The sequence below is a fragment of the Phlebotomus argentipes genome, unplaced genomic scaffold (genome assembly GCF_947086385.1).
Source record: "Phlebotomus argentipes unplaced genomic scaffold, Phlebotomus argentipes genome assembly contig_5, whole genome shotgun sequence".
In the NCBI taxonomy this organism is placed as follows: domain Eukaryota; kingdom Metazoa; phylum Arthropoda; class Insecta; order Diptera; family Psychodidae; genus Phlebotomus; species Phlebotomus argentipes.
The window spans coordinates 590,323-616,615 of NW_026776165.1; the positions used below are offsets into that span (position 1 = coordinate 590,323).

A 26,293-nucleotide genomic window follows, 5' to 3' on the forward strand; every position below is an offset into this window, starting at 1 on the left:
GGGTTTGTTTATGTCTCAGCACCGGCAAAATCTCACACACGGAATATATGTAATGAATGCTCTAAAAGCTAAACAACAGAATATCCGGTGACGTCATTATGGAACATATTTAAATATCAATTTTCAAGATTCATTCTCGTCAGCCACAATAAAAACCATTCATTCATTCAATCTGGATTTGTCCATCAAACACACTCATTTGTCCCAAAGAAACAATTGCATTTAATTGTTGTCAAATTATTTAATTGTGGTTTGGGTACGAAGAAAAGACTTCACATTTTGGAAAGAAAATTATTTAATAATTTAAAAAGAAACACCAATCCTCTTATAGGGTTAACTCTTAATCCTTTTAAATCTTTTAATATTAAGACATGGAATTTATTTAAGACACAAACCAATTTTCTGCATAATTTCGGTGAAATCCTTTTTCACCATTTATTTTGACAATTATCAGAGCGAGTTTCAAGAAATACGGTTGCAAAGAAATTATCTTTTGAATGTTTTCATTTTATTTTCTTTTTCATATAAGAATCTCGTGCGGAAGCGCAAAACCTTTTCCTCACCACTTTTTATCAGTGTGACAGTGGTGAGTTCTTCCGGACGGAATTTTCCGAATGCAGTCAGCTGACCTGCCATCACGTGAAGTGCTCGTCTTGTCTGCCATTCTCGCGCTTTTTCCACCCCAAAGAGCCTCAAGCAGAGCCATCCGGATCCTCCGAGGGAAGCACCGTGAGTGCCCAGTCTGGCCGCTGTGCAAATAGGCCGCGCAAGTGCGATTGGAGTGGTGATTTGTGGGTGTTTTGTTCCATTCCAGGGTCGCGCAGGAAAATCGATAACAGAGCTGTCACACGATGCAGGGCATTCTGGGCAAGACGTTCGTGGGGCTCCTGGTGGGCGTCTCCACGGTGCTGATCATGTACCACCTGCTCACGGGCAAGGGTGAGCGCGTGAGCTTCGGCTGGTTCCTCGAGGAGACTTCGCCCTTCATGTGGGCCTCCATCGGCATCGCGCTGGCCGTCGCCCTGTCCGTGGTGGGCGCCGCGCTGGGCATCCACACCACCGGCGTGTCCATCGTGGGTGGCGGCGTGAAGGCGCCGCGCATCAAGACCAAGAACCTGATCTCGGTGATCTTCTGCGAGGCCGTGGCCATTTACGGCCTCATCACGGCCATCGTGCTGTCCGGACTGCTGGAGAACTTCTCCATGACGGCCGCCATGCAGAGCGAGCAGATTCACAGCAACAACTGGATGGCGGGCCACGTGATGTTCGGCGCCGGCCTCAGCGTGGGGCTCGTGAATCTCTTCTGTGGCATCGCCGTGGGCGTCGTGGGCTCGGGCGCCGCACTGGCGGACGCCGCCAACAGCGCCCTGTTCGTGAAGATCCTCATCGTGGAGATCTTCGGCTCGGCCATCGGCCTGTTCGGGCTCATCGTGGGCATCTATATGACGTCCAAGGTGCGCATGGGAGACAAGATCATGTAAGCGCAGCCCGCAGTATTAGCCAGCGCCGCCGCTGGAGGGATTCCTAGCTTTTCCATGCTGGAAATACATGTCATTTCGATGTTGTGTACATAAGGAAGTTAAATAAATTTATTCCAAATTTAGTTGCTAGACAAAACCAACGGACTTTCACTGCTCAACAGATCATCCGGACCCTGAGTTTGTCCACTGATGACCATGGAAGGCGTTAAATGGTTTGTATTTTCAATATGGTTCCCTTGCAAAGCAGAGATTCGAGACTTGAAATCACTCCCAAGGAATCTTTGCCAGCAAAAGATTAACGAAGAGATTGAGAATGAATTCATTTGATGAGTTTAAACCAAAATCTCTCCCGCGATTAGTTTTTCTAAACCTGAACCTTGATAATTATCTCTCATCGAGCTTTCCGGAGATTTTCCAGTGTAGAAACTCACCACAATGAATCGATGTGCAGAAAACAATGGAGAAAAACATGCAATATGGGATGAAAAAAGCTCCTTTTTCGACAGTGTTACAAATATTTATTCCATAAACGGTGTGTGATAATGAAGAATGCAGCTGGAAAAGAATAAATAAGGTCTGCTCGGCGCCCTTTGAGGATTCTTTTCACGTCCCTCCTCGACTCTTTGGCTGAGTGGATTCGACGGGGGCGCCGCGCGCCCCGGAGACACGGACACACAGAAAGGCTGGCGGGAGGCGCGCGCGCGCGCGCCCCTTAGAGCACCACGCAGGAGCTCTTCTCGCGGAAGGGATTGACCTTCTGGCTGCTGAAGCCCACCAGCAGGCAGTCCTCCTGCTCGTGCTCCGTCACGTACTTGACGATGTCCACGCACGCCTGGCTCACCATCACGCGCTGCATGGAGGCCTCGCGGCGCAGCTGGTCCACAATGGCTCTCTGTTGCTGTAGATTCGAAGCCATTATATCCATCACCGCCGTCTCAGACAGGCCTATCTTGAAGGCTGTTTCTCTCACGCGCTCGCAAACAAAAACCTCGCCTGCCGCACTTCGCGCACGACCCTGTGTTGCCGCTTTGCCGCTCACGCACGCCCCGCTAGATGGGATTCACGCACAATTCGCACCCTTTTCGCACACCCGTGAAAATCAACCTGCAGCAGAAGCAAAATGGCGAGCTGTCAAATTGATTTTGTGGTGAATTTCAGGCGAGAAATCACCATCAGAATTCCGGAACGCGATTACATTAGTTTGCAGAACATTCTGCAGATTTGTCGCAGGAATGTCCGGCAAAATCTAAAAATTTTTGAAAATTTTCTTCATCTGCACAAAAAGTCGTCCTTAATAAAAATCAAAAGCGAAAAATTTACAAATATTCTGAATTTTTACCCAAACTATTGTTCAGCTTCTTAACTATCTTTATTTCACCCGAAAAGTAGATGAAAAAAAACTGCTGGGATTTCCTGAAGAATTCATTATTAATTCAAATTAAGTGATCAATTTTTTTCTTCATATATAGATTACAAAATTGACCACTTAAGAATAATAATTACACTTGTCTGATGGTTAAAAGGGGTTTCACGAGCATTATTTTCATGTTTCTCCGACTACCGATATTCCCATTCAGAGACTTCAGACCCTTCAGACAGTCATAAAGTTGTGAAAATGACGGAGAATCTTGAAGAAAATCCAGAAATTTTGAATGGATTTAAGAATTTCCGCAAAATCTTAGAGTTATTATGTGATTTTGTGGCCACACCAATTTTTCCACGACGCTTTTGGTGCTTCAGATTCCAGATATTTGTGTTTCCTCTTCTCATGTCAAGTGCCATCATTTCCGCCATTTCCTTTATCTTTTCCGATTCAACTTCTGTCTGGGACATGACTTTCTATTCCATCGTTGTTTGCGTGGCTCATGTTCAGATCGTGGCCAAAATGGTGCCGATAATTTGCAATCGCGAGGAATTGACGAGTATTATTGATTGGTTTCAAGAATTTTACACTCTCAATGAAATTGACGGCAAAGTAAAGGCGATTTTCAAGACAGGATTGAGTGAAACCTTGAGAATTGTTGAATTATGCCTCAAGTGAGTTCAACTTTCAAAGGTTTCACAGAATTAGGATTTGAGTGATTTTAGTTCTTTCCAGATGCTTTTCGCTGCCTTATGGACTCACAGCGGTTGCTATGATAAGCTATCTTGTCTACAAAAGTATGCTCAAGTTGCACAAAATATTCTTAATAGTCACAAAATCTACATTTTTGTATTTCTTAGATGACTTCATCTATAGATTTCCATTTACTGCTGAGTATCAAGCTGAAGTTCACTTTGTATTGCTGCTGATTTATCAATCAGTGTGTATCTTCTTCAACACCTTCCTTGTTGTCATTGAAGATTCCCTTTTTGCCACCATCGGAATCCACTTCATGGGACTGCTGAACATCCTTTGCGACCTCATTCGACTGCTGGATGACTCTTCTGAGGATTACTCTGACTTGCTTAGGAGAATTCAACGCCTCCATTCAGACATTATCAATCACAATCGCATTTTTAACAATTTGCTATTCCATGTCTTGCTTGTTCAGCTCTGCTCCAGCATCTTCATCATCTTCATGACCTTCTCCGCCATTCGCTTCAACACTGTTGACGTTGTTTCCTACTTTCTGGGAGCATCCGGTGTTATTCAGCTTCTCCTCCTCTGCTTGTTCGGAGAACTCATCTTCATGCGCTACAAAGATGTCGAGCAATGCCTCCAATTGACCAATTGGTATAATTTCTCCATTGCGGACCAGAAGAACTACATTCAGATCATGAGAATGGCTCAGAAATCTTATGGTCTGAAGGCAGGTGGAATGTACGACATCTCAATGTCAACGTTTATCGAGGTATAAGAGAAGTCCATCGGGAAGAGAAGCAAGAAAGTTACTTATAAATCTCTCTTTTCCAGATAATGAAAATGACCATTTCGTACTGTGCCATCATCTTTGCGCTCATCGAATAAACTTTCCCCGTCAGCAAAGTCTAATGGTTGGAATTGAAATCGATGAAAACATGTGTTACTTTTCCAGGCCATTGATTTTTTTTTCTTCTTCATAGCCAAACAACTGCGCATTCTTGCATCAGAGTTCTGCATTGTTTCCTCTTCGAAACCGGAATAAATTGCTTCGTTCAGCAATTAAAAAAAATAAAAAATAATTGTATATGCAATTACTGGCAATAAAGCGTTCTTGCATCCAGTTCTAAGCGACATTTTTGCAAGAACAGCGCAAGGATTCAGTCATGGAGATTTTGTACGAAAACTGCATGTTGTTCCTGAAGTTTTTCTTCACCAACAACACTCTCAATCGACTATTCACGCGAAAAGTGTACAATTTATGTGCATTCTGCTCACTTGTGTTCATCCTGATTGGAACAATTTGTACACTGTGGCACGCTTACAGTGTTGAATCTGAAGATCAATCGGTTAAAGTAAAGGCTGTTAATAAGCTCAATTTGGTGACTCTGTGTCAAGGCATCTTCAAGATCATTGGATTCGTCGTGAGTCAAAAATTGTGGAATGAACTGCTGAAATGGATTGATGGCTTGAAGGAGAGGAATTTTGAAAATTCCATCAATGAGCGTGCAAAGCAACGAATTAAGACAGCGATAAATTTTTCTACAAAATTTGCCAAGTAAGTTTACAAGTATGAATAATACTAATTATACTTAATTTTTGATGGTGATGAAATTATTTCTTAATTTTAGATTTTACAATATTACCGTGATGTGTGGCGGTTATACGTTTACAATTGGCTACGTAGTTTCCAAAACGGTGGTCATAGCAATTCCTTATGTCTCAAGTGAAGAACACATTTTCTCATTGCTCACCTTTCAAGCTTTCATCATGTCTATAATGCTTTTCTGGACTATTCTCTTTCTCGACACATTCTACATTGTGATTGGCATTCGAGTGATATCATTTACTCACATCCTTCGCGACACAATTCGCTGCCTTAAGACACCTGAAGAAGTTGAAAACTCTTCAACTATTCTCATAACTTTCCATCGCCTTCACACAGAATTCATTGAGAAATTCAACCAATACACTGATGCCATTTCTCTGGTGTCTCTTCTGCAACTCTCAAGCAATATTTTTATGTTGCTCTTTTCATTTTACATCACCGGAGAATTTCCCAGAAATCCCGAATCTTACATGGCTATTTTCGCTGTTTTATTCCAAACATTTGTGGTCTGTTTTTCTGGACAAATTATCGAAATGATGACTGAAAAGATCTACGACGAAATGTTGGATACAAATTGGTATGATTTACCAATCAAAGATCAGAAGACGTTCCTTATTTGTCTCCAAATGGCCCAAAGAAGTGTTGGATTGAAAGCTGGAGGAATGTATAACATTAATCTCTTTCTGTTTGTTCAGGTTAGGGGCCTAAAATATGTAAAAATTAAATTCATTCTATGCATTTACTGATCATATCCTCCAGATTGTTAAACTTGCACTCACCTGGTGTACAATTATGCAGACTATTATCAATTAGAGCAGTGCGTCATGGTTTCTCGTATTGGAAAATCTTCTATGAAAAGTAGTAGATCAGCGTGCTGAAGAGGAAGGAGAAAATCACCTGCTGTTCTTCACATGGGAATCAATGCAGATTGCATAACTTGCGCAATAGAGCTTGGCAACAGAACACAATAATTACACACTAGATTATACTTTAGATTCTACAAGAAGTTAAATTTGAAGATTTTTCTTCGTGCATTTTGATGTAATTCTAATTGGTATTCCAGTATTATGCAATTATGGAAGCTGTTATAAATTATTACAGTACTAGATTTTAAGGAATACTAAGCTTTTGATCACAGCCAATGTCAATTTGAATGTTTAATGCATATTGTAGAAACATTAATAAAATAAAAGCATAATTTATAAACATACATGATAAAGACTTGAATTTAAAATTTCATTTAGAGTTCGTCGCTTACCTTCTGTTGAAGTCTTTTGTTAAAGAAAGGAGTTTGCATTGGATTATTTACTGTGAAAGTCCAAAAGTATTGGTTTTTCTTCCATTTTTATTGTATTACTTAAGTGATTTGTTTTTACAGAAATTTAAAATTATGATTCACTTTCTCATTAGCAATTACTTAATGTCTAAATATGTGTGTTCCTTGAATGTTAAATGTGTGTGTTCCTTTTCATTCTATAAGGTCTCTGTTTTTTGGGTTCTGCAAATACACTTTTCCCTTATTTTTTTTTCTTCTTTTTTCTCCTTCAAACTCTCTCACTTTCGGTATACATTTCTAATCACATTCATAAGTTAAGTTTAATTTCACTCCTATGCCTTGCCGAGGATTTATATTTCTCTTTTTTTCTTGGAGGGGTTTTGGAGAGAAAATCTTGCATTTTTTTACAGAATATTGTGAGATAAGCATGAGAATTGGCCTCATAGAGGAGTTTACTCTGACACATTTCTTGTTTTTCTTTATCTTGGAATATTTGACAGAATTTTAAGTGACATTATTCTTGTAACCTCTTGTGATTTTAATTTCTTTTTACACATTTTTTTTTAAATATTCTTTTACATGATTCTTTATTGTAATCTGGATATTTCCGTTCATGTTTGTTCTATTAAAATTAAAATTATTCGATATTTTATGTTCATTTCATAATTGTTTTCTGCCTTCTATTAACTCAACAATCAAACTTAATCACTACTACGTATATAATATTCAAAAGGAATACCGCCGTGTCCTGTAGTTATTTTATCTTTTGATTCCACCCGCAAAACACTTCTCTACACTCAAAGGATAAATTTATTTACACATTTTTTCCCACCTTCTCACCTGATTCTGCTCCTCCTTGGGAATCCCCCTTCCCAAACTTACATTCTGACATTCTGAATTAATCTATTAGAACGCTCCTGTCTAACGTCTTTCTATAGTATGTATAGGAACTTTGGTTTCACATATTTTTGCCATTAAATAACAAAAATTATGAATATTTTATAGAAATAAATTCTCGTCCCATGGCCACAGAGGATCAACTCATGATTAAGCCTACATTTTAAGCTAATCCAGTGTGATTGAGAACCTATAAATCTACTCTGTACAACGAATTTGAACTCATTGAAAATGACACAACGTTTAATTTGAAAAAATTTGCTGTATTTTTCCCAGCAACTAAATAGAAACTCACGAGCTTCACAATTAAATAATTATACAAAGAATTTCTTGTAAATTCGCAGTGCTGCAAAATAATTTATGGCAAAATGAAACTTATATTTATAACGGTTTTTTCTTACATACTATGTAAAATTTCCAAATATCTCATCATCTATTTTTATATATACAATTATAATGAATTCATCATACAAACACCCTCAGTGGACTTCTTAAGTGTCTCCTTGTGAATTCTCGTCGCTACTTTAGCATCTTGCAGTGGTTCTCTGTGTCTAGTGATAAAAGTGATATGAAACAAATCAATGGTCATCTCTGTGAGATGAGATCCGTAGTAAATTCCTCTATCCCACATTATACTATTCCTTTGGACATCATTCGGACTGTATTCTTTAAGGCTTGACGCTTGTTGCAGAACCAAATTCGTATCACTTCACGCTCGTATCCCAACTGATGAGCTAAGCCAGTTATTTCTGTTCCTGAAATTCAATGGAAAAAGGGGATAAGGATTAATGCAAATAAAGAGGAGAATAAATTATTTTTCCAAACAAAGAAATACAGTAAAAATCTGCAAATCTTTAAGTAATTCAAAAGCTCAAAAGCTTGTCTATCGTTACCTGACGGATGTGTGTTGCGCTCAAAGTGAGCATTGAGCAATTCTAGAGCTTGAGGTGTGAAGGAAGTTCGTCGTTTTCGCTTCTTCGATGGCTCCACACCTATGAAGTCCGTCAAATGGTTCTGACCACTTTTGTACCTATTCCAGTGACTGCAAAACGTTCCAAACATTATCAACAACTTCCACAGTAATGCACAACAGTATAAAGTGAATTCACCTCTCTTCCGCCTCTTTCATCCATCTCTCAAGCACCGGCTTAATCTTCTGAGCACTCTTTGGGGTGATATCCAATTTTTCGAACCTGAGATTAACGGAGAACCAAGATTAGAGAATGCCACGAAAGAAATCAAGTCACAAGTGAGGATGAGGAAGTGAAGGAAGAGTAAATCAAACTACAAGGCAAGAATTTGACGCCCTAATGCCAGGACATTGACATGAAAATCTGCAACGCGAGTGGCAGAAGGATATTTGAAGCAAAAAAAAAATGTGAAACAAACATTTATTTTATAACTTTTCATTAACGATAAATTGAGAAATATCCAGTGATATTCTTACATTGAGGAAAAAACTTCCTTCTTGCAAAATCAATGGCAATGCCCTGGCCTTCGAGTGTTGCTAAAATTTGTCTTACATACTTAGAAAAACAAAGAGGTAATACAAAGTAAGAAATAAAAATTAATTCATAGAAATAAAAACAAATAAATACAGAACTTGGATGAACATCTTGCAATTCTTGGTTAGCACTGTCTAAGGAAACTAAGTAAATTAATCATACTGTGGTGACAAATTATCACACAATTTGTTCTATGAAGTGTCCTGAAAAATTTTCACAATTCGTGTGAAGTTTGGTTGTTGGGAAATTAAAGTTAGGCGGGACACTTGTTGCGTCAACTGGGGAAATATGTTGGTTGTGTTTTAATGAACAATTCGAAATTGTGTGCGAATTGGTAGAATTTTTAATTGTAACTGGCCTTACCTCCGCTTATGGTTAAAAGTTAATAATTTATATCGTATTGTTTTTTTCTTTCTTCTTTTTCATAGAAAATAAATTTTTATTAAAAATTAATGGGACAAATGAAAAAATGTCAATTGCAGCTATTTTGATTGTATAAATTTTTAACGCTCGTGTCAATTTGTCTACATAAATTCTTGCATATGAATGAAAATTAGTCAAAATTCAGAAAGGAATTTGCAAAAAAATTGATGCCAGGATAGTATTTCTCAATGTTCAGCAGAAATTTTGACTGATTTTCTTTCACATTCATGCAACAGAAAGGAAGAGAAAAAGGGGGTTTTAAGTTTTTTTTGGAAAAAAGACAACACACGCAACCACGCAAATTAGGAAAATACCAATAGTGAAAATTAAGGAAAAGAAACTGAGGAAACCAAAGGCGAGAGATGGTAAGAACACATCCTTCCACATACATAGCCTGTTGTTGCGTCGAGAATTGAGCGGCGTACATCTGTGCGGCGAGGGCACTGCTTGGAAATCCATCGAGAAGGATCACGAAAATTAGATTGGAAAAAAAGGAAAAAATACAGGAAAACAATTAGATATTTTGCATTAAGTTCAAGAGGATTTTATTGTGTAAACACTTTATCAACAGAAGAGACAGAGAGAAAGTGTTTTAATCATGTCCTGGCATCCTGACGTTTTTTTTTTAATACTTTTAAGATTTGAAAAAAAATTGAAAAAAGAAACAAAATCATTAGACTAGAAGTACAGGTTTTTACGGTGTTGATCTTGAACGCAGGACAATCTATCAATGTTTTTTTTTCTTCTTCTTCTAAACTTTCACGATTAGAATAGGCATTTTCCAAAAAAACAACAACAAAATTGTCTTCGATGATGGTTAGGCTGATGATCTAGCCTGGAAACATTCTCAAAGATTCTTCCGAATTCTCATTTGCATCGGAATTTTTTTAGTTAACACAATATCGTTAGGCAAACGAGAAAGGGGAATTATCACAGCTAGAAACCTCAATGGCTTACCTGCAGATGGCGCTCTGGCTGTAGGCCGGCCCCTCTGTAACCGAGAGAGCCTGTCCCACCTGAGTCTGGGTGAGTCCGAGCGAGAGACGCCTCAACTTGAAGGCTTTGGCAAACTCCTTGATCTCATCCAGGTCGATTCCGTCCACCACATTGCAGGTCGCCTGATTGATGGTAGGTTCATCTGCAAGGTAGGTTCCTCAGTGTCAAAAGCATGTCTCTCCGCACTTGGAGGGTGGCCAATTTGGCGCTCAACATGTGAGCTTTTGGGGAATCAATGAGACTAATTCGAATTTGCCGACAAATTGACGTCATTAGGCACTAATTAGATGAGCGGGGAGTGGGGAGGGGTGGCAAAACAAATTGATCGAAGCGGAGTGTCGCTGTGGAATGCCTCCGCACGCCGCCACTCCACCTCACCTTTGCCAACAATACAGCAATTGTGGGACGGATGTGAACAATGTGTTACATAATAAGTTGGAAATTTATCAATAATGCCGCATGATTAGTGTTCTCAACTGGCGCTGGTGATATAATATATATATTATTGGCTGAAAAGGGATCTAGGTTTGCATACTCACTAGGAGAGTCCGCCAGGAAATCCGCGTTTGAGTTGTCCGTGCCGGTCGGCGAGAGGTGCATCGAGGACGGACTGAGCTTCATGGGTGGCACAGTGTGTTGACTCGAGGGGTGGTTCGAGCCAGAGCCAGAAGAACTGTGGCTAGGCGACGGCCCGTGAGCCTTGGTAATGGTTATTTCGCCGTTCTGCGATGATAGCCTGCAAAGTGGATTTTTCATGAATATTCGCAAGTCCCCGCCCACCGATAAGCCACGCCCATGAGTTAATTGACGCTCACAAACTCAGTACTTTACCACACTCACCTATTCATGGTGGCTGGAATGGGCGAGTGGCGGCTGGTGCTGGTGGCCGTGAGCAGGGACGCTTGACTCTGCGGCCCCGCACCCGACGGCTGTCCGCCGGCCGCACCGTGGCCGTTGGCCGGCGTGGCTGAATAGAGCGGCGAGTGTGGTGCCTGTGAAGTCGCGGTGGCCGTGGTCGTTGGCAGCTTGTCGAAGTGGTGGGCGGCCGAGGATCCCCTTGGCGGGCTGGCTTTGGGCGACGTGTGCAGGTTACGGCCATGGTGGCTTAGCGGGGGTGACGCAGACGCCATCCGTCTCGGCGACACGCTAGAGGACGGCGTCACGGGCGCCTGTGGCATCGTCTGGTGAGGACTTGTGGCGCCGAAGAGGCTCGGCTGGACAGCGGACAAGAGCTGCTGAACGCCGTTGGACAGCAGATGGCGGTTGAGAATGGGCGGCGTCACGGGACCGTTTAAACTGGAGCTGCCGTTGCTGAGCGCCGCCAAGTGCTGCACCAGCTGCTCATTCGAGTGGACTTGCTGGCTCACGGGAATCGTGAGGATGGTCTGCGTGGCGATTCCTGGTCAGAAGAAGTGAAAGCTGTTAATGCATAGCTGTCTAATGGCTAGCACATTTCCCAAAGCATTTCCCTCTGTGGTGAGGAAATTTAATAAAGCCCACCCCAATGGGTCATTTGCATTTTCCGCCCACCGACATTCTTGCCACTGGTGTGAGTCAAGTTTTGGTCATGGCATCACGAGGCATCTCGTGTAATTGCATTGGCGCCGTAATGACAAATTACCTTGTGACGTGGGTATTAGCAATTGCGCCCCCTGTATACCCTGCACCAGTTGTCCTGAGGCCAGAATTAATTGCGGCAGCTGTGCACTTCCGATTGACGGCGCCTGTCCTGCATCTCCGGCGCTACCGCCGGCGCCTGTGTTGCTGCTAGGTGCGCCGCTCACGCTCAAGTTCAGCGGAGAGTTGAGCCCAGACAGGCCCAGTCCCTGCAATCCACTCAAGGACGGTGGCATCGAGGCGTGCTGAATGGTGGCGAGGTTCTGCAGCTTCTGGAGGTTCAACATTCCCTGCACTGTTGTGGACAGGACGTTAGTCGCGAGGGAAGATGGAGAGATTGTCGTGACTTCAGAGTCACCACATCGAACGATATGTACTCACTAGTTCCGTTTAGATGAGCTTGAGCCACGGCCGCGGCGGCGGCCGCCGCTTTCGCGTGCTCGGACGATGTCTGTCGATCTCCGCCCAGGATTGAGGCGCTGAACAGGCCCGTCGCCAGGCGCTCATTCAGGTGCGACGCCCCCACATGCTGTGGACTCCCCGGCGGAGTACTCTCGCCATCCCTGTCCAAGTCCTGCTGCAAGAGAAATGCAAGGAAACGTCAGTGACTCACTCGCGAATGACCTGCGACCGTGGCAATTGGAAAAATTCCCAACCACCATCGCAAAACCCTGGTTGAAAACGCACTGAAACGTGACGGAAAGGGGGAAAAAGTCGAGGAAAGCTATCGATGGATTGGAATTAATAATTAAGTTTTTCACACACTGCCTTCACCCCAAGTGCATACAATTTTATGCGCCAACGGCCAGTCTCTCGATAATAAATTTTTAATTATTATACGGACGTAAAGCGTAAAAATATGTAATTGCATTATTTTTCCTGGGACTGCAATTTTTCCACCATCGTCATTTCATCCGCCGCCGCCCCCCCCATCGATGGTCTCTTTTGTTGCACCGCACAGAATGGCGCGATTTAGGGGTGACTCCTGAATATTGAAGAGGAAAAGTTTCCAAACTCCGAGGTAATTTCATCCCCTGCGAACTAGTGTTAAAAATTTCCCTCTACACCGGCCGGGGCTTTTTCCGCACTCGGACGCGGAAAGAGTGGAAAATACAGAGAGAAAGAGTGGCGAAAAAAAAATGGTGAACGAAATTAAGTGGATTATAATAATTGATGGTCACGTAAAATATTGGAAAAATGTAATACGAAGTTTTCGAGGGTTGGCAATGATAACACACACACAAAAAAAGCGTCCCGTTCGCACCACTAATTGGGAGGATTTAAGGGCAGTTTTTATGTGTCACCGGAGAAATTGACGATGTCCCAAGTGACACTTCTGCATTGTTTATTTATTGCGCTCCTCCGCCGACGAGATATTTATTGGGTGTAATTTTGAGAGACTGAAGCACACAAAAAGGCCCATTTTACAGTGAAGGATCTGACAAGAATTTCATCCAATATGCATCCATAGTGAAATGCAGATGAAACTCTGGCGGCTTGCAAAATGACGTGAAAGTTGTTGAAAGGGGAAAAAAAATGTCTGTGAATTTATGGATGAAATTGAAGCGCACTTTTTTGCAAAAAGCTTCTAAACAACCTATTTGAGATAAGAAATCATTCATCTAATCGATGCTGTTCTGTATTCAAAGCCACAAGTCGATATCCTTCATTGTTCTCCTGTTGTCTCCCAAAATCATCCCTCAAGAGTGTAATTGGCGCTGTGAAAATGAAACAGAAGCGGCAATTTGTGTCGTAAAATGCCCCCAAAATCTCACTCAACAAGAGATAATTAGACGTGACTTCTGGACAAGGGCTTTGACTGTAAATATTTAAGCAGATTTCCAGTGTGGCAAGCGTCCGGAGCTCAATCCCATCTCGGAGGCATGTCCGGAAAAAAGGAGACATAATTAATTGTCGTGTCTCATGTCCTCGCTGTGTGACCATTTGTAACACTGCATCCAACCACTCTTCATTATGGGCAGCGCGAGCCAAAGATGACACGCTGACAGATGGCCTCATTTCCGGGATTAAAACTGAAGCGCGCGAGCGACGCGTCATAATTAGATTACACGTCTCCCCCCCCGGCGAAAGGGGGTCAATTCGCCACCCACACAGCGAGTGGGGGCGCTCCGTGGGGTTTAATTGCAAAATCGATATATGTGTGTGTGGAACAACCCTTCTCGGGCAGCGGCGCCTCAAGAAGGATGGACTGCAAACACAATTCCACGATGCACACGAGAAATCAATATCACGTTGCAATTAAAGGGCATTATTGCCCCAACGGGGCGGGGGTGGATTGTCATTTGACGTCCGTGGATGGGAGGCAAGGGTGCAAATTAATTTTTATTGCCTCGCTGAGGGGTGGAATAATAATGCTTGCATCCTCATGGAAATCATGACACAAGTGCTGTTGTCCTGAAAACCCATCACTTTCATTTTAAATCCATGAGCGGTGAAAGGGTGGTGATTTTTATTCACTCTTAAGACCCTTACAAAAATAGACATGGATAAGATCAAAGCTCAGTGTAAAAGCCCCACAAATTCTCCCTGAATATTATCCATTCGGAAAAAAATGACACACTGTACTTACTTTTTATGGGTGCGAAAGGGGAGGTTCACAAAAAAAAACCGACAATAAAATACTTTATTTGTGCGAATAATGTGCAAAATGACGAGAGAAAAAAAAATAATAATATGAAAATGGTGGAAAAATGAAGAAAACGTGCTGTGAAAAATGCCGAAATGAGTCCCAAATATTCAATTTGTCATAATGACTGAAGCCACTTCCAACCACCCTTTCCACCAATTCCGAATCCGCGGCAAAAATGCCCGATTCGGGGCGCTGAATGATGGTCAAATTGACGGCGGCGACTGTAGTTAATTTGATTCAATTATAGATTTTTCCCCATCATCATCGCCATCATATAACATGGAAGCAGAATTGCAATTATAAATCCGACATTTTACATAATGATTCGCATTGTCAATCGTGCACCCCGTGTGTGTTTGTATGCACAGAGGTAGGGTTCATTTTGAGATACGCGCGAGCAAGGGGCAAAAATTGTCCATATGAGACACGGGGGGTTGGGGGTGGGTGTTGCCGATTTAAATGAAATCCCATTAATTTCAGTTTCAATTTCCAATCGTCATCGCTGGCCACATTGTCGTGGCGCGAGGATAATTGTAGACCTAGATTGGATAACAATCATTTTCAACAATATGGGAAGTTTAGTTGTGCAAAAAAGGTTTCACTGAAGAATTAGGGCATTTGTTGTAGGGTTTTATTTTTATCTTAAACTGGACTTATCGCACAATTTTGTTGGGGGATTTTTTTCTTCTTCTGTCAATGCAGAAAAAGAAGTTGTTTTGGATGATTGAGATTATACTTAAACCGTAACACTTTTATTATAGATAGTCTCTCTAATTCAACACCGTAAATTACATCCACAATAGGCGTTTCTGGTATAAATCTTATTTAACACAACAACATCATTCTGTCTTCGTAATATTCACACTGCAAGATTGATCCAAAGCCAACTGATTTGCAGCGGAGGGATTCCATCTCAGGAAGCTTGAAGGCGGCAAGCAAAAGGGATGAATAAGAGACAGAATAATGCGAACGACGCTTGAGTCCCGTGTTCATAATAACTCTGACTCGTATGAGTAATTAATTTACTATTGTTCATTGAAATTAGTCTCCTCTCTATGAGGCACCCTCCATCTCATTGTAAAGAATATTAGATTAATGCTGCTGCTGCTACTCCTGCTGCGACAGCGACAATGTTATGTGAATGGTGAAACTCCTTGTTTATTAATAACATCAACTTGCCATACAATTCAACTTATAGTTTGGAATAAAAGTTCCCATTCACCCCCCCACTCAGCATTTCATTCTCTGCGCGCCCTTCCCTTTTTCCGGACGACGGAAAAGTGACGAGAAGTTTTTCGGCAGGGCGCACTTTCACACCCTCCCCAGCACAAGAGTCTTCTCCACACAGTTGCTCCACTTCTGCCCTCAATGGCTTTTCCCACCCCGACCGAAGGGGCGTCTCTGTGTGTGTGTGTGTGTGAGAGATGAGAGAAAAGTGAAGTGAAAGCAAGAGGAAGAAATTTTCTCGCGAAAGGAAATCAGTGTGGCATTTCACCTGTTGCTCTCTCCATGTCGCTCCAAAGGCCACCCTCCCCCCCCAAACCCACCCTCGCTGAGCAAACAAATCAACGTGGCGGAAGAGCTCCGAATGAGAAAGTTTCAAGTGAAAAAGTTCCTCCTCAATTGATGCTATTCATTGCTCGTTTCCCTCTTCTGGGGGAAGAAATTCTGCGAAAAGTGCAATGGGGTTGATAGCGACTCGCTCTGACCAATCTATACAGTGGCGAAAGCTTAAATATCCTCATTGGCATAAATTTCCACTCACTCTCTCTCTCTCTCTCTCTTCACGGCACAAAGCTTTAGCCATTGAGACAGATCGGAAGTTTTCAATTATTGCCTGGGAAAAACAGAGAAGAGCTTAGAGCTTCTAAAGCTGCTACATAATTTTGAATTTCGCCGAGAGAGCGAAGCAAAGTCCACTAAAGTGACCAGTAATAGTCTTCATCTGGCTATTATTAGGTATTAGATGAAATTTATTTCTTTGCATTAAACTTTCACGTGGACTTTCGAAGGCTTTAGAAAGCTTTGAAACAAGAATAAATCATAGTCTATGCTTAAGATATTGCCATAATCACTGCAGAAATGGTTTCCGCAATTTCATCTTCGGCTTTGAGAGCTTTAAATGCCTGCGAAATATTCTGCTGAGTTATACCCACAGAGCATATGTTTGAAAGAACAGCACAAGTAAAGCAATAATGTGATGGACTCCGAAGGCAAGCTTACGATTGCCTGCAAGTGTCTGAGAGATGGCAAGTGAGACATGTGTTCTTAGGTGAGAAATTGAGAGCTCTCAGTGTACTCTGTGGCTTTGAATGTGAAATACTGCCGCAATTGACGTCTTCAAAATTATATAGACAAGACATATGCGAGTGTAGTGGCATAGAACATTCATTAGAACACACATATGCAACTTCTAAACTCAATATGCCGCCTCTCGGCGCGGGGAGTGGATGAACAGGAAATGGGGTGACGTTTTAAATTAAGTAAATGGTGCTTTTGGTGCTTTGAAACATTCACAGTTTACACACATACGACTCACCCGCCCCATTTGCACTTTATATAGCACAAGAATAGTGGAGCGAATTATTCTTGAATTTATATACCACGGCAAAGGGGGTGTTTTTAAAAGCGCAAAGGGGGGCGGCAGAAACCTCATGATGTTATTAGAAATATTGTATGTTGTGCTCTAAGTATAAACTTTGTTGTTTGAACTTAATTCAATTAATTGGTTATAAATTATAAAATTCACTTCCTTTCAACCCTACCGTATGGATTCCGTGTTGTCGAACAATGATCGACAGCCTTTGTGCACCCTATATAATGGTAATTAAAGTCTTTTCACCCATGCCCACCACCTTTGCATCCTTTCCGGTGCTCAGTAAATTATTCACCAGGATGCAGTGTGCGCTAGAGTGCCGTTAATTCGAATTCTATCGAATGTTGCCTGGGAAATGCTGCTAAAGTTTGCCAAAAGGTTCACGGGAATGTGATTTGGAACAGGCTATAAACTAAGCGAAAACAGAACGCAATTTTTTTCCCCTATTCAAACATTTCATCGGACTGTCCATATGACTTTTCGGATAAGTGTTGGACATTCTAGACGTCTGTCATGGGACATTCACAACACTTTTCACTCATTATGTATAACAATTTGTAACCATTTTCCCTAAATACTTCTTCAGAGTCTCGTTGGGAGTTGTCCATTGAAAAAAACTTGAACAAATGCTGCATGTGAAGTCGTGGGAATTTAATAATACAATCTTCTATAAATGGAAACTTTGCTAGACCTCAAAAGCGTGTGTGTGGAGGGAAAAAGTGTCACATGTTCGAAGGCGGGACAGATAAATGAGCGCGGTGTGGAGCTTTTTAAAAATGGTCACAAGCCACATTTGAGGCTCCAATTTTCCCAATGGAGTCGCCGAGCTCTTCTTTTTGTATGCGCTTCGGATTTCCTCCGCTCGTCCATATATTTCAGGGTTCAGGACCACGTCAGATTAATCTATTCTGAGGGGCATGGGGGAGGGGGGGGGGGGGCGCCATTTGGGAATTTGCCGAAGCCCCGGCGAGAGAGGGTATCGAAATGTTGGCAATTCCTGGGCAGGAGCGCGAGGGTGGCCGCGCATCAATGCCAAATGAGGACTTTGGGAGTGAGAGAGAAAAAAAACCACGGCGAAGGAGTGGCGAATCGGAACTGGACTATCCGCTGTTTTTATCGCATCTATTGAGTGTCCGCTTCGCATTGAATTTCGGGGGTTGCGAGGGTGACTGCTTTATAATCTGCAGCGCGATAAATGAATGAGGCCAGACGGCGTGGGGCGCCTTTTTTCCGCAGCCACCCACCGAAATGCACGAGGGGCGTCCCAGAAAAAAAAATTGCGCACAGACAACTTGGAGTGTTTGTGTTGTTGAGAGAGAGAAATTTATTGAGCTCAACCACGAATTGGAGTCTCTCGCCAGTGGACACAAAGCTAGAGAAGAGGTTAGGATATATAGAGTTAATTTTGCCGAGAGATTTTCGTCTATGAAGATCAAAGGGGTGGATTTTTTTCATCACTTGCGATTCAATCTAAAATAGTTTCTGCAGCTCTTTGATGAAAGTCCTAACAGAAAGATTTTATCCACTCGTACGCGTCCGATGGCAAAATTAGTCAGCTATTTGTCAAAGGGGTCGATCAGATAAATATAGCGAAAAAATACTTATAGAGCTTTGCGAATGAGGCAACATTGTTTTTAGTCGATTTTATGCTTGTTAAGCAACATAAGTGGAGACTGATCCAAAGTATGCCAAGAGTGATGTATTTTTTTTTACAGAGTTTATCAATTGAACTGGTCAGTTTTCACAAAAATCCTGTATTAAAATGCAAATTCCCTACTTTTTTTTTTCCTTTCAAATGCAACGCAAATTCATAAATCCGTCAAAGAATTGCAAGGCACGAAGGCTGAAAAGTTGAGAAAAACTCTTTCATCAACTCTTCTCACTCAACGTCACAATTTGGATTCTTCCCATTCTCCACAGAGAGCGGTCATCCAGTTGTCCAGCTAAGTGGTCGTCTGTGTGCAAAAATCCTGTCAGAATCTGAAGCTGAATCTTCAAATTAATCTTGTGCAGAGAGTGTCAGCAAGAATTTTATGTGGCCTCAAATGCGTTTTTGCATCTGGCAGTGAAAATGTCGAGCTCTTGGGAAAATATCCGCAAAGCATGAGCGGAAAAAAAGGCACCAAAGATGGGGATGTTAAACAAGAATAAAAGGGTTTCTCTCCACCCTCATTTGAGTCGTGCTGTAGGGAAGTCACAGCCAAGTGTGGGGTTGAGAAGACGAAGAGAGAATGCAAAAAAAAGGCAGGTAAACCACGTTGAATTGAAAATGAACTGGGCTTTGCCACCCTCAGAAGTTTTTCTACCACCGAGTCTTAAATTGAAAGCAATTTAGTTTAGATTTCATTGTGTGTAAATCCCAGAATTGGTGTGCTTTTCATTTACTGTTCTGGTGTGTCTTTCCGAGGGTAGCAAATTGATCACTGAACATTCATTGGAATTGCGATAATTAGCAGAATTTTTTTTCTTCTTCTCCAATGCACTCTTTCTCGCTTTCGAGTGTTTTCCCATGGATAATGAGACGATGTCTTTTTCTGCATGGTCCACTGAGTGATGCTAATTCTGTAGAACAGTGATTGTAATTGGCAGGATCTGTGTCTTACTGGGAAATGACGATTTTTAGTTGTTTTTTTATCAGTGACACCATAACTTGACCAGCAACATCGTACGACAGGTCGGTGGAGTATTGATTGACAAATCTCAGACAGCAGGAAATGTATTATTAACTTCGTACTTTCAATCCATCCATCAATCCAGTTACTGTTGCCACTCTAGGTCTTTTCCACTGCTTTATCGATGCACCAACAGTGGTTTCAGGTGTCTAGGTTATATACTCTGACATCCTGGCACTCATCCCCTCCGCAATTCACCCCAAAAATTATCAGCCAACACTAATCAATAGCTTCGGGAGGGCGCAATGGGGAGGCTGAGGACAGGAGGCCTGAAATCCCACCATATCAGACATCGAGGGGTTTGAGAGGCAGGACAAAAAAGCAAAAAATCGTGTGTGTGTATTTATGTATTGAACACTCAGGGTGTAAAAGTCATTATTTTTCCAATGAACAGAACACCACTCCAGCGGGCCTGAGCGACACACAGCGCGACTATGGAGCATCGCGGCAAAAAAGACCTGGCATTTCGCATATAAAATGTGCATTCATGCTGTACTCAAATGTATGAAAGCTCGATGGTGTTTGTGGCCAGGAGTTGGGGTGGACTTTGATGGGGCGTAGGAATGGGAGGGGGGGAGAGTCAGTCGAGTGAGAGTCGTGTAAATCAAAAGGGGTTATAGATGCGGGAACAAATGGAAATTTGTATTTTGCATGAAGGAGGGACAGAGAATGAGTGTCGTTTTGGGACTCATTTTGCACTCGCACTCTTTCGCGGTGGGGGTGGACAAAAAATGAGCTCCCCCTGCAGAAATCTCACTATTTATTCAAAACACCCCCTTCAGTATTTTCTCTTTTCAATGCTCTTTTTTCACACCCACCCTATTTGTTATTTTTCATCGACGCTAAAAATTCTGCAGAACGAAAGGAGAAAAAAAATCATCCACTGATTGTTAGATGATTTTAGAATGCGCACTCTTTACTACTTTTTAAGGTTTTTCCACACACAGAAAAAATCAACACTTTGAGGTTGTGACATGTCTCCAGGTATTGTGGACATTTCTTATCGCTGTCATATGGATTTTGTCTACATTGCATTCATGGGCTTTTTGAATTTTTTAACTGGGTTATCAGCAAAAATCTCGATGATTTCATTTTGGATGCCTAATTCCATTTCAAGAAGCTCACTTGCATTAATAAGATTTTCAATTTTGAAATTTCCTTCTGATTTCATGTATGAATTTCCATTGAAAGCGGGCGCAATGGGTGGGCCAGAATACCCAGGTTGTGGGGTGGCGGAAAGTTTCTGAATTAACAATAAGAGGGTCATATGTGGGTGAGTTGGATGGTCAGAAGTGTATACTGTTCACTCCCTATTGTATGGGTGGGATATTTAAAACACCTTCTTTGGGCTGTGGCAAATGGGGTGAGTTAATGCCATGGAGGAGCATAATATGCAAACAGACAGAATGGAGAAAATGTACAAGTTTCTATATTAGAAAATCAATACTAATCAACACGAAATCAACATCTAAAATGCATTTAGCTTGTGCTATCCAGACTCGCCTTTTCTCTTTCTCTTCATTAAGGGCTATCTCTTTCCACCCCACCCACAGTATCTGCAAGTGAGTGCTGGTGTGTGTGCTCCGGGTCGCCTAGGGTGGGCGACGACTTTGGGGTGGTGTTGATAATAGAAGGATGCTATAGTGAATGTCTATGTGGATATCTCGAGAGGGTAGTTCATAAGGTGAATAGAGAGACACAAAATCCGTTATCATGTCACAAGTTGCACTCTGATGGACTTCTGTGTGATTAGAGAACGCGGAAATTTCTTTTCATCGATAAAATATATATAATCGATACTTAAAAAAAAACACACAAATCGAGGATGAAAACTACTTAGATATGAATTTTTGCTGTAATTAGTAATTTAACCATAGATAAAAGGCTATAGAATAAGGCCCATTTTCCCTAAGATTACCAACCCCTTTCGGACATCCACACACTGGAGGAACAATACCAAATTTCTCTCTCACTCTCACTCACACAATTCCAGGCGTGCTTCGGCACTGTCTCGAGGCAAGTGAGTTTGGGAGCGAGTAAGCTCGTCGTATGGGTGGTCTTTTAATATGTTTAGCTGCTTACACATATAGAAACTTAATAAACCACCCTTTCCCCCCCATTCACTCATATCACACCATGTGATTCTCGATGCTCCTCATCCGAACACACACGGTCCGAAGCCCAAAATCCATACACAGAGATGCCGAAGGAGTGAGAGCATAGGATGTTCATGAGTTTCATAAGTGCATTGCAAATTACTGATGCAGACTATTTCCTATTCCTATGCCCCGCACCATGGCTTCTCATATGGCATTAGCATTTCCCTGGGAATCGATAATCAGTACACCAAACAGCTTAGAATTTTCGTTCATTTCCACACATACTGTGCTAACTCACCACGTATGCTGAGATTGAAGATGTTTTTGGAGGGGGGGGAGTGGAGAGCGAGTGGGTGTGATGCTGATTGCATAAAATGCCATATTGTTGGGGAGAAGTGGGTCAATTACCGTCAGGACGACAAGTTTCTTATCCTTACCGATAGTCTTACAATTTTCTGACAGATGTCACAGTGACAGGAAAGAAACGTCATGTGTCAGTGTGACAGCAAATCTTTCAGTATATATATAAATTTTCTTCCCTCCAAGCCGATAGGAATCATAAATCGTATCTGCTACCCCATTAGTCATACGAGTCCATGTGTGTGCCTTATTTACATGCAAATGAGCTTCATTTTCCTACATTAATGCTCCATGTTTTCCACCATTCTCTCACTCTCCAACTCCTGCCGAGAAGCCAAGGGATCAGGGACTCCCAAACAGGGTCAAAGTTAGAGGGATGAGATATCTAAAAACCACCAAGGGTTGTTTTATAAATACGCGCGTGAAAAACTATTCCTGGCTAGTGTGAAAAGAGATTTTAAGCATAGTATTTTTAGGGAGGTATTAGCCTGGTTAACTAAAATAACAACAATGTGCTTTATTTATAGGATTGACGTCACACTTGTGCTATAATTGTCCCGCTTCATTCTATAATTACTAATTTCTCACGAGAGTTCTAGCAAATCTAATTAGACTTTGAGTGGGGGAGGAAAAATCACACAGAGACACTTGAAGGAATCACAGTGGAAGTGCGATTGTTTGTGGAAAAAGTGTGCGCACTTGTGAAATTGTGCCTTGTCATGATGTTTTCACATCCCCTTTCACGCAATGTCCCCGAAGGACGTCCCGAACTGTGGGGGGGGGTGTAAGTGACTTTTTTTTTGGCGGGAATTGTCCTCAAATTGGTCCGAGAATGCATCCATTGCTGAGTGCATTTACCATATTGATTAGTTCGCCTCCTCCGCACACATGGGCATCGTATAGATATGGTGTAGCAGATTTTGGTCTGGTCATCCAACTCTTCACCTCCTGCACATGCTTCCTTGCCGCCCACAGCTCCACACACAGAGATTCTCCAATTTCTACCAATGGCACCGAGCCTGTGTCGGAGCCGAAATACAAGGATTAGCATTTCTCATTAATGCAGACTGGGGGCTTAATTGGGGCTCACAATGCCACCGTTGCCTCCATCTCGGGGTGGGCCCGGGTGTCTGTTTGCTTGTTCACCACTCTGTTCCTTCATGCATTTCTCACAGCACTTCACATGTCACATCCACATCGGGGGATGCAATCGAGAGAGACACACTGGGAGAAAATTATCTCCATGTTCTCCACTATCGTCCTAGCTCACTTCCGACCCCACGCTCCACTCTCTGCTCTGCTCTCCCCAAACCAGTGAATGCCACCCCCACATCAGGCTAATATCATCGAAATCGAAGCCATTCTTCATGGCGTTTGGCAGGAAGAGGAAGGCATCTTCTTGAAACTCGATGGTGATTGAAAGACGGTATACAGTGCATATCAATGGGGTGGTATCGAAAGAGTTCAGTTGTGAGGCAAGTGGGATATGATTTTTTCTCACCCCTTCGGAAGTTTTTTGTACATATTATGTCAAGGAATCAATTTATCTTTAATTGATTAAAGTTCTATTGTAACTTACTGTCCAGTTCATATTTATTTGATGATTTTCAGCGTCTTCTGAACATCTTACCTGAAAGAAAGAGAAGATAATATTATTTATTTGCAACATTTCGTGATGCATTCGAAAACCAATACGATTTTTGATTGTATTAAAACAACTTTCTATACATCTGCGCTGAGCTTTCGCAGTGCATTTTCTCATCAGTGTGTGTGTGTGTGTTCCACCGTCATCAGTGTGGGAAGTTGGCTGGTATAAAGTGGGGGAATGTGCGGCTAATTTCTAATATATCTGCCGAGGAAATGTGTCCATGTCTAGTGTGCCCACCCCCACTGTCGCCCGTCCATTAAGGGTTCATCGAACAGGCAAAGAGGATGGCCAGCGCCGCAGCCAAATGCATAATGCGAAGTGGTATTAATCAAAATTGCATGCATAATGGTCAGCTGCATTCTGGGCCTCCTTGCTGATGCCAAGGTGCCTCGAATTTCGCAAATTCTTCCAAATGGGCCTCAACAGCAACATTTCTCACAGCCAGAGCTGCATTTTCGAGGGTGAATCGGTGCCTATAGTGCAGTGTTTAGAATATAGCGACCACAATTTGCATAGTATATCATTGTATTGTGGAAATTTACCAAGATATTGCCAATCAAATTCGATGAAAAAGCGTCTCGTGAAGAATATTTGTATGTATAGTGGGTCAAAGTTCGTGGAACTCTCTGCACATGGCACTTTTTCTTCGGTCGCCTCTCTTGCATTTCCCCCCCCCCCCATCATCATTCTTCGTTTCTTTGCACAACTTTCGAGTCCTTTTGTGCACACTGGTGTTATATAGAAATTCGGCCAGAATCGTGCCAGAGGGAAAAGTGAAAAGTGAAAGTCTGTAACCAGAGCGAAAAGGGAGCAAGATTTTCCCCATATTTGAGAGTGAGATTTTTCCTCACTTTAAATCCTCTTCAATTTCTCAGTATCCGTTCTCAGTAAAATACATTCTCCTTAAAATTGAATTAACATGTGATGATGAGAAGTAATCCCAAAATGTGATAATTGCAAGGCCTTTGATCGTGCGTATTTTGCAATCATCGACGAAGGGAGAGAAGCATTTTACACACAGTAATAATCAATTAAAATTGAAGGCAATTACGTGTGAGCATTTTGGGGCTTGAGAAATTATATACATATTTTTCTTCTCAATTGCAGACGCGAATTTCGAGAGCGCGCGCGACGCAGAAAAATCGACAGATGTACAACAATTAACATTAATCGTCGTTAATTCAATATATTCTCTCTGTCTCCCGCAATACCCTTGCTCTGGGTGGTATATAAAAAGGAATAATACAATTGTCGAATTGACGAGTGGTTCATGCAATTATAAACCACTTTTCAATGCGAGGCCGCCGCCCAAGCAATAAAATCCCATTGAGAAGCGGAGTGGAAATTCGACGATGTAATTTGTCAATAATGAAGTCTTTGGGACGCAGTAGGAGATTTTCCAATTGACATTAGATGCCAGTTGTGAAGGGGTTGAAGATAGTGAATAGAACTGCAACGGGCGATTTTTTTTCACCCTCAGGCCCAGAAAATCAGCTCAGAGAGCTCAACATGACGCGTTTTTGGACAATGGGCGGGGCAATCTAATGGGCGGAGTTTAAGCTACAATGTTTCAATTGGTAATATTTGATAAATTGATGAATTTATATCAGATGCTTTGTGAAATCCTTTTTCCCACGGCTATTGAGAAAAGTGGAGAATTTTCTGCCAACATTGTGAATATTTAATAAGATGCATAAATGGACAATTTCTTCTCTGACGTCGATGTGACACGCTTTCAGAGTGTAATTTTGTGAGGATATCGCGAGAGTGTGGTAATTATAAAGCTGAAGAGATAAACCCTTTATGATATCGATTGATCTCCTTCCTCCTGACCATTTGTCACTCGGCACCTTTTAATTTTACATCCAAATGACAGCCATAATGAAAAGAGGTTGGCCGGAATAAGAAATGTGAAAAAGGGGTGGGAATAACACATTTCCACTCCATAATTATCAGTCCATCAAATGCGAAATTATAGACAATATCATAACGTATGCATTGAGCCTTCTCCCCCCATTATCGCCAGCCCCTATTTTGCGCCTTACTTTTACAATTGCACCTCATTTGACTGTGATGGCTTTGGACTCTTTTTTTTTCGCGATCTCACTCAATAATAAATGCGATGGTGGAAAAAAAGGGCCAAAGAAAAGTGGGTTCAGCAAATGAATAGTACATCGCTTGCAATTTCCCACAATTCTATTTCTCCCTTTTCTCGTTGTCAGACTAATTGAGGATAATTAGTAGAAATTGTGAAAATATACAGAAAGTTGAGCTAATTATGAATTTTAAATGCCATACATCATTCACTGTCGTCCACCCGTCTTTAATGTCGCGGGTCGATTGTAAATGACTTCCACAACCTCCCGCGTGTGCCTTTTTCGATGGGGAAATTATTAATTGAG

General features: G+C 41.9%; 4 protein-coding genes across 6 annotated transcripts in view; 2 read left to right on the forward strand and 2 right to left on the reverse strand.

Moving 5' to 3' along the window:
* Positions 1-594: 594 nt before the first annotated feature.
* LOC132265923 (V-type proton ATPase 21 kDa proteolipid subunit c'') lies at positions 595-1,617 on the forward strand. The gene is made up of 2 exons (XM_059766721.1): positions 595-729; positions 815-1,617. The coding sequence occupies exon 2, from the start codon at positions 852-854 to the stop codon at positions 1,479-1,481; it is 630 nt and encodes a 209-aa protein (XP_059622704.1). The 5' UTR covers positions 595-729; positions 815-851; the 3' UTR covers positions 1,482-1,617.
* Positions 1,618-1,976: 359 nt separating this feature from the next.
* On the reverse strand, positions 1,977-2,608 carry LOC132265856 (guanine nucleotide-binding protein subunit gamma-1). Its single transcript, XM_059766642.1, has one exon. It carries the CDS (start codon positions 2,404-2,406, stop codon positions 2,194-2,196), a length of 213 nt encoding a protein of 70 aa, XP_059622625.1. The 5' UTR covers positions 2,407-2,608; the 3' UTR covers positions 1,977-2,193.
* A 704-nt stretch (positions 2,609-3,312) lies between these two features.
* LOC132265795 (odorant receptor 4-like) lies at positions 3,313-4,431 on the forward strand. The gene is made up of 3 exons (XM_059766572.1): positions 3,313-3,518; positions 3,721-4,315; positions 4,378-4,431. Exons 1-3 carry the CDS (start codon positions 3,313-3,315, stop codon positions 4,429-4,431), a joined length of 855 nt encoding a protein of 284 aa, XP_059622555.1.
* A 2,462-nt stretch (positions 4,432-6,893) lies between these two features.
* LOC132265916 (POU domain, class 6, transcription factor 1) overlaps positions 6,894-26,293 on the reverse strand; it is an 85,436-nt gene continuing 66,036 nt past the window's right edge. Inside the window, exons 4-12 of one of the 3 annotated variants that reach the window (XM_059766711.1) lie at positions 12,248-12,443; positions 11,871-12,161; positions 11,090-11,648; positions 10,789-10,985; positions 10,211-10,391; positions 9,643-9,696; positions 8,435-8,518; positions 8,219-8,367; positions 6,894-8,080 (exon numbers count right to left, since the gene is read on the reverse strand). In XM_059766711.1, the coding sequence (XP_059622694.1) occupies positions 7,956-8,080; positions 8,219-8,367; positions 8,435-8,518; positions 9,643-9,696; positions 10,211-10,391; positions 10,789-10,985; positions 11,090-11,648; positions 11,871-12,161; positions 12,248-12,443 (1,836 nt within the window). In that variant the 3' untranslated portion in view covers positions 6,894-7,955. Of the gene's footprint in view, positions 8,081-8,218; positions 8,368-8,434; positions 8,519-9,642; positions 9,700-10,210; positions 10,392-10,788; positions 10,986-11,089; positions 11,649-11,870; positions 12,162-12,247; positions 12,444-26,293 lie in introns of all 3 variants that reach the window. The other 2 variants (XM_059766710.1, XM_059766712.1) reach the window with 2 other exon arrangements.

Excerpts from the sequence above, each read along its gene's own strand:
- LOC132265923 (XM_059766721.1), top strand. The coding sequence starts at position 852 with ATGCAGGGCATTCTGGGCAAGACGTTCGTGGGGCTCCTGGTGGGCGTC.
- LOC132265856 (XM_059766642.1), bottom strand. The coding sequence starts at position 2,406 with ATGGATATAATGGCTTCGAATCTACAGCAACAGAGAGCCATTGTGGAC.
- LOC132265795 (XM_059766572.1), top strand. The coding sequence starts at position 3,313 with ATGACTTTCTATTCCATCGTTGTTTGCGTGGCTCATGTTCAGATCGTG. Across the intron at positions 3,519-3,720 it reads ATTGTTGAATTATGCCTCAA|ATTTCCATTTACTGCTGAGT; the intron begins GTGAGTTCAACT and ends CTTCATCTATAG. Across the intron at positions 4,316-4,377 it reads CAATGTCAACGTTTATCGAG|ATAATGAAAATGACCATTTC; the intron begins GTATAAGAGAAG and ends TCTCTTTTCCAG.